Source organism: Moschus berezovskii, chromosome 13, assembly GCF_049115385.1.
Source record: "Moschus berezovskii isolate FMDL1 chromosome 13, NW_MosBer_1.0, whole genome shotgun sequence".
NCBI lineage: Eukaryota > Metazoa > Chordata > Mammalia > Artiodactyla > Moschidae > Moschus > Moschus berezovskii.
In genome coordinates this window covers 55908618-55916635 of record NC_142472.1, presented here as the reverse complement: position 1 = coordinate 55916635, position 8018 = coordinate 55908618, and the positions used below count along the sequence as shown (strand labels likewise).

General features: G+C 43.9%; 1 protein-coding gene and 1 pseudogene across 1 annotated transcript in view; one reads left to right on the top strand and one right to left on the bottom strand.

The window, feature by feature from the left end:
• Positions 1-1602: 1602 nt before the first annotated feature.
• Positions 1603-2718, bottom strand: LOC148775842 (uncharacterized; annotated as a pseudogene).
• UBL3 (ubiquitin like 3) overlaps positions 1807-8018 on the top strand; it is a 46698-nt gene continuing 40486 nt past the window's right edge. Inside the window, exon 1 of the mRNA XM_055426316.2 lies at positions 1807-2871. Within this exon, the coding sequence (XP_055282291.1) occupies positions 2830-2871 (42 nt within the window). The 5' untranslated portion in view covers positions 1807-2829. The remainder of the gene's footprint in view (positions 2872-8018) is intronic.

Genomic DNA, 8018 nt, shown 5'->3' with positions numbered 1-8018 from the left:
ACATCCTGCTCTCTTCTCTTTCTCGTCTTTCAATTACTTTCAGACTCAGCAGAGCCCTGGGCAGGGCAGCAGCTAGAGGAAAGTTGGGATTTGAAGTGGGGTGGAGGACGAACTTGGTGAGCTCCTTGAAGCATCTTTGGCAGTCCTTATTTCCTGGAGGGCTGGTGGAGAGGGCCTGAGGTTGCTACACATGGGGAATGAGGCCAGGGAGACTCACACAGCTACAGACTTAGACATATCTAGATCAAGTCCTGAAACCTACTCCACGCAAGGTTTGGGTCTCTTTTGTCTTCTGTCCTTTGGTCTTTCTGGGAATTTGACCTACCCTCCTCCTCCCTGGTTACCACCCTAACTCATCCCAGGATGATGTACACCCTCGGGAGTGTTTGGAATTTCTCCAGCCAGGCTATTCGAGAGGAGGTACTCTAAACTTCCTGAGAGTTTCCATCACGATAGACACACCTGACTGGAGAGATTGCTGGGGGAATGACACAGGCTTCTAGCCAATGGAGGACACTGCCTGGATTAGTCATCTTTTAAACTTCCGGTACCTCGCCAAGGGCCTGGAGGGTTTGCTGAATGAATAAGTAGTAATATTTCACATCAAACGATGCATATTATTTACAAAGTGATTTATTTCCCATGCATGGACTCATCTTCACAACTGCCCCTACTTGACCCCTGGAAGGTAGGCAAGACTGTTTCACAGATGAGGTCACAGAGCTGGAGGTTGGAGAGGTGGTTTTCAGACTCTTAAGTCTGTTGGTATTTTTATACAGGTATCTTCATGGGGTCGCGGAGAGTCGTACACGACTGAGCGACTGAACTGAACTGAACTGAATTGAACTTATTGAGATGGCCTTTCCTAAAACACTCGGAGCACTAAGAGAGATATGAGCCAGATAGACTTTTGCAGTCTCTGCATTTTTGTTCCTAAATCTGGGGTAGACGTATTCTTCATCTAAGTCTCTCACCAATGGTATTATTTTCTGTGTTTGCTAATCACTGCAGGCATATAAGTTTTCAATCACATTTTGAGTTAAGTGGGATTTCAGGGCTAGCCTGGTAAACTCATGTCACCCCGTGTGGTTTGGCGGACGTAGCTGTTTCCTGACAGAGATTTTGCATCATACACTATTGTATCTAAAACAGTTTTTGGTTCATACACTATTGTCTTGAATGTAGTTTTGGGTAATTTCAATTAATTGAATTGTAGTTTTATGGCTCTGGGTCATCAAGAAACACATGTTCAAACATTCTCCCTGCTTAATGTTATCCTTACTTTTGCTGAACTTCTATGACCTTATTGGAAATCAATGATTGCTTCTGATCCTCCAAATGTATTGTTGAGGAGAGACCTAGATGAAATCACTATACGAAATGCTTTGAGATTGCAGGATGTGGAGAGCGAGCTGTCATTAAAATGAATGATTCTGCCTGGAGGTAAACCATGTTTTAAGTCTGCGAGTATATTGTGCATGAGGGAATTTCTCTGTGCAGTATCATTTCCCCCCCAATAATTCGCAGGATTACAGTCCTCCTGGCAGCAGGTATCTCCCTAAACTCCTGGGCAGTCGCCGGGCTAGAGGGAGCTTTCCTCTCCTAGCAACTGTTGCTAAGAGGGGGCGTGGCCTCGGAGTCCGACTAGAACGCGTTTGGTGTCCCGCTCCCCACCCCCACCGCGTAGACTACATTTCCCGTGATGCTTCAGGGTGGTCTCCGTAGTGACGCACTCGGGGTTCGCGGAAAGGGGGAGAGGGGGAGAAGGAGGGCGGAGGCGGGGGTTGCGAGGAAGGCTGGGGGGAGGGGGGCCGTGCTCTCCGCGGGTCCCCTGCTCGCGCTCCGGCAGCTGCCGCCGCAGCCGCCATGTTGGCTTGAGGGGTGATGACAGGAGGCGGCTGCGGCGTCGGGGACTGAAAAGTGGAGGAGGAGGCAGAGAGACGGAGCTCTGAGAGGAAACGGTTCCCGGGCTGAGGAGAGGAAGAACCCGGCCTCTTCCGGGGTCCGGCCGAAGTCGGCGTCGCGCGGAGCTCGCGAGGCCGGGGAGGGGAGCGGAAGGCGGAGACGGTTGGGGGGAGGCGCAGGCGGAGGAGGCGGGAGAGGAGCGCCGGGGAGCCGGAGGCGATGCGCCCCGAGCCCCGCGGCTGCCCGCAGGCTCCCGCGGCCTGAGCCCCGACGGGCCGTGGGGGTCTCGCTGCTGGCGGGCCGAGCGCGCCGCGCCGCCCCCCTGCCCGCGCTCGCCGCGCCGGCTCTCCGGCCCGGGCTCGCGCTTCGGCTGCCAGCGAGTTAAATGCCCTTGAGCGCGGGTGCCCGCGGCCGCGCGAGTTGAGAGCCGTTTGCCCGCGCCGGCCGCCGGGGACGCGTCCATGTGTAGCCACATAAGTTCTCTGTGTGCCGCGGCGCCCGGGCATCCTCCTCCCGCTTCATGAGGACTCGACTGGGGAGCGAGTGTGAATCACGGCGGGGCTGGGAAAGGAGGAAGGCGATTTAACCCCCTCCCACCCCGCTCCATGTCCGTGTGTCACTCGGCTCGGTCCACCTGGCGCGGCCGGTCCTGGGGCTGCTGCTGCCGCTGCTGCTGACTTCGGCGACCCGGGACTTGCTCCGCTCCGGCCACAGCTCTGCCGGCGATTGTTGCTTTGCGCCCGGCCAGGCCGGCACTTCGGCTCGGAACGAACTTATTATTTTATTTAAAAAAATTATTTTTGGAGAGCACATCTCGAACCAATCAAGATCTTGAAGATTGATTTCAGTTAGCTCGAAGACTTCTCTTTTTTAAAATTTGTTGTTGTCTTAAAATTTTTTTTCTTTGCGTAAACATCTGGGTATATGTCAAACGGCAAGATGTCCAGTAATGTCCCGGCGGATATGGTAAGTGAAGGATTAAGAGTTAACGACAACCTTTGATTTAATTGTGGTTTCCAATCTCGTTTAATCAGAAAGGATGCAGGCGTAGGGTGAAGGTTTGCGGGGTGGGGGTGGGGTGGGGAAGCCACGGTGCCGGGAGATTGTGGAAGAAGTTGGAGGGTCTCGTGTCGCTCTCGTTGAAAGCGCTGCTTTTAATACGGATCTTCTCACTTGGTTGCGTTTTCTAAATGGTTAAAGACAATGGAGAAGTTAGGAACATGTAGCAAGGTGCCTTGAAGTGGAGAAAAATCTCTTCCGCTTTGCTAGAAGCCTCCGAACACTTGTGTCTGAAAGCTTCTGAAAACGGCAGAGCTGAGGCCGGGTGTCCCTGCTAGATACGGAGGTGGGCAGGAAATCGGGAATCTTGCCCTGTGACACTGGTCATGAATGCAGTAGGTGCAAGCCGGATATTTCCAAGAAGTGGGGACGTCTTATCTCTTAGAAACTCGGGCAGGATTTGCTGTGAGCTTTTCGAAACGTTTGGGAGAACAAGTACAGCGACAGAAATAGACGTTTTGGAATGTTCACAAATCCAGGCTGACTGTATTTTGGTACTTTGAATATTCCAGGACTTTTAGTACTAAATATTTAGTAGTATGACATCACTGGACTTTAAAAGGCTAATAAAACACATTATTGATTGAACCTTGATCCTGGAATGTTAAGAACTGGAAACCAAAGTACTCTTGTTTATTGACGCTTTTCTTTTTGTTCATAAAGAAGGTTAAGCTTATGAGACTGTTGACTAACAGGAACCGTGTAGGCTTACAGCGCTGGGAAGGTGGGTTTGTGCGAGGTGAAATTACTCTTTGCTATACTGGGGACAAACGTAATGCAATTAACAGGAAGGGGAATAATCTCCTTTATGAAAGAATTGAAGTTAACATAGTTAGGCTCATATATAGGAAGTTAACATTTGAGCGTTTGTATATTTCAGCGTAAAAACAAAATTGAACTTTGCTGAGGATTAAATTTTAAAATGTGAGATGTTTCAGTTAGAGTGAACCCCATTTACGGGCTGTAAAATTAAATGGCTCTAAATGGCATATTTTGACCTTGGTTTAAAGACATTTTGCTTGTGTTTGATTTCCCTTTCAGTGCGCTGTTTAAACGCAAAGGAACCACAATGTTCTGTCTCTTGGGTGGCCACAGAGCAACTCAACACTCTCCTTCCTGGGTCTTAAAACTCGAGCATTGTCCTTTTAGTTTTCCTTTCCCTCCTGGGGTACACACTGGAGCATAGTCTCCTGCCAGCTTAAGGCTAGCCAGACTGGATTTCCTTCACCCTGTTGGTGAAGTTGCTTAGATAGGTCTCTGGATGGAGCAGGAAAACCCTCTTTCCCTGATGGATACTCTTTGGGCTCATACCCTCCAGCAAAGACTTGCTCTCTGGCTAAAACCTCCATCTTACACCATCATGCACACTGTGCGATATGATCACCCTGCGTACTATATATCTGTCACAGAAGTTGTCGTGCAATAGATCTGTGAGATTAAAACAGTGCAACAGCTTTCTTTATTTAGGCCCAGTGACGAGAAGGAGCTGAATGTGCGTAGCTTTACTCACAAATTGGGGTGATTTGGAGAATACCGTTTCCAAGTCAGAGAGGAGGTTTGGTAGCTAGTGTTCGGATCGGGGTGCCTGGAAGGGATGGCAAGGTTGTATTAATAGCTGTAGTTATCAAATACAACTATTTCTGTTTTAGACTATATTTTAAGGCCTTGATGATTCTGTGGTGCTTTGAGATCCCTTGATTAAAGGTGATAGGCAAGGGCAAAGCAGTATTATGTAATAAACATATAATTCCTTGGTGATGCTGTTTCAGAGTGTGTCTAGGGTACAACTCAGATTAGATGATTCTGAATAATTTTTATGTTTCATTTTCTAGCCATATAGCTCTTTGGAAGCCTTGAGGGTTTTTTCCCAGCATTAAAACCTTTTAAACCGTCATTTGCTATTACTCACATTGCATTTTTGTTTCAGAAGTGTCTTCCTTTGATATGTACCTAGAATTACAGTTTTTTGAAATATAATATGATAAATACCGGTTAGAAGTTGTGGACTCAATACTTTGTGTTTGTTAAAGTTTTCATTATCAATAATTGACAGTCTGCAGTTACATTCTGACTTAAAGTGAGGAAAACGTGACCACTCTTGAAAAGCATCGGCCTTCTCAGACCCACCTCTCTGCAATCTGATACTTCCCTTGAAGCATAACTCTAAATTGATTGGGATGCATATTATTGCAAGTATGAATACATACATTTGCTATATGCACTAAGCATTTTAAGTTTCTCATCGGTGACTGTGTGCTATTTAGAAACGTTATGCTTTTTTACCTGTTAATGGTGCTTGTCAACTGTATAGGAAAATCCTATTTCGGAGAAGAGGTGGGGCAGTGAAATTATAATAAGCCCTGTCATGGTTTCAATAGAGATAGTTCATTCTTGAGTTCTAATAATTGCTAAAGCAGTTGATGTTTTTGGTAAAGTCTCCTTATAGAAATTATTGTGACTCACCTTTTTAAATAAATTTTTTTAGCATAACTTTTATTTTGTAAATATAACTGACATTTAAAATTTATTTTTAAAAATTCAGTATATTTTTTTGTGTACCATAAAGGGTCTTTTTCTTAGAATCCAAATTTAGCAAGTCGGCCTTTTAGGGGAGGGTACGAATGGTACCCCTAGTGAATGGATTTGCTGTATTCTTTACAAAAAATAATTTGCAGTTGATACTTTTTCAATTAACATTCTGTAACGATGTCCTATAAATGGTATAAATGTATTTACTTAAAATGTTGGCTTTTTCTTTGCTAAAGGTGATTGAGTTTGAGATTTACTGACATTTCAGTGTAATAACTAATTTGTGAGAAAAATCTGACAATATCCTGAACCGAGTATCATTATAATACATTGTATTTAAGTGATTCATTTTCCCCCTCAGCGCAAATCATAGCTCATGATGCAGCTTATTCATTGTTTATACTTGTAGCATGAATTATGTTAATGATTTAGGCTTTCTGAAAGAAAATATTTAGTCTGTCAGTAATAAAGCCTAAGGCTGGTTAGATAAGCTGATAATTTTGTTTTCTGGATTTTGAAAGTTTTCAAGATGTAAATTAATATATTTATAAAATTATTATATAAAAATTGGAACTACTGTTTGGAGCTTTGGCCTGAAATTATACTTTATGATATCTATAAAATTGAAAACCCTATGTGAGAGAGACATTGACAGTGTGAGAGTAATGGCAAAGCAGTTTTGGTTATTTGAAGCATTTTAGGTAATAAAGAATCCTGTACCTTTTTAAGCTATGAATGTGAAATTGTAGCAGATGTAACTGTGTTTAGTCTGGGATTAAGTGAGCTAATGATAATTTGATTTTTTTCAGTGCTTAATGAATATTTTTATTGTAATGTCATATCTTTTTCATTTGTGAAAGAAATATTGGAGCCCTCTAGTGGACAGGAAATTATTCAAATGAATTTCTTTTCAAAGTGAAGTTTTATTACTTTTCTAAGTTAAATGACAGATATAGAGTAGACCAGGGGGAAAATGTCATGATTGAAAAAGGTTTAGAGAATAGAAAAGTTTTAACTTTAGAGAAGGAGTTATATTAAGATCCAGTGCCTTAAATTTTTCTCTTTACTTAGAGCTCTTTAAAATTTTTCTTTCTCTTGCTGGAGCTCTTGTTCCTAATATGAGTTGGGAGGTTTTATGAAGGTTAAGGGTAGATAAGTACCATTTATATATTAATATCTATGTGCTAATATACACACACGCATGCATATGGAGGTGACTTGATGAACAAACAACATATTAAATAACGTGTCTATTATGGTATGTTTCTCTAAATTGTTTTACTTGTTATTTAATATGTTGTTATGGTTGGGATGTTCAGTCAAACTTTAGAAGCTGTATTGAGTTCTCTTTGATATAGTGTTTCCGTTTCCTGCCTTGTTGAGTATTTTTCTGTGGTCAGTATGCCTAACTGTCCCTCTCTAACTTCATAGTTGCTGATTCTAATTTGCTGTGGGTGTAGAAATCAGATTTTCAAAGTTTATTAGGACAGAGTGTGTTAAAAATGAGTAAACGACATCCAGGTGGGGTTTTCAGGCATTCTTATGGGAAAGTGCATGGTCTTTTATTTCATGGACTTGGTCATGTCTGTTTTGGTTGTTCAGAGTTCTGTTTACTTGAGGGGCTTATTTCCTGGCTGAGTTTTGAAGAGATGTAGATTTTTGCAGGGATGAACTAGATAGATAATTTTAAAAATTACACGAGTAGCTTTATTTTGAGCTCAGAGGGGAGAGATGCTAATATTTGTTGTGTCCTAGCTGTTTCCCAGGCAGATGCTTGGCATTTGACAGGATAACATTTAGTTTCATCCTCTCAGTGACCCTGGAGAAATAGGTTGGTAAGTAGAAAAAGAAGCCGCTGTTGCTTCCCTGGTGAAGAGCACCAGGAATACATCTGTAGTGGAACAAGTCAAATTTACTGACTTGCTGCAGCCACGCAGTCATAGAAGAGGGTATCGCAGAGGTTCTCGCTGGGGTTTGCCTCGTGATGCTGATGAGGGAGCCAAGGAAGAGGAGACTTGTTCAGGGTAAAATGCTGCAGACACAGAGTGGAAGTAGGTTGGTAATTGGATCTTTCAGCTGTCTTTGTTTAGGAGGCAGGAAAAAGGAAGCAGGCTGGAGGAGCTCGTCAGTCATTGTGGAGCTGTAGTGTGGCCCTGGGAAAGTCTATTACCTGTTGGTCTTCTGCCGGCCTTGTCTGTCTCTGTCACAGAGTGATTGTCAGCAGAGCTATTTTTACTTTCTCTCAGCCTAGGTTCAGAGAGGTAAGGATCTTCTTTGGAATCACATAGCTGGGAAAATACAGAACGAGGGTAGAAATTTGGGTTTCATGGCAATAGTGATAAACACCCTAAGCGTTCCCCCTGTGTACCTGAGCAGACAGTGCTAACCCCTCAGGCCCTGTTCAGCAGAGTACCTGGATCCCCTCCCAACACCTTGCTTCAGGTATCTTTGCAAAATGCTGTGTAACCTATGGGTTGGAGTGATTTTAATGCAGGTGGGTTTTTCCCTGGTGACTCAGATGGTAA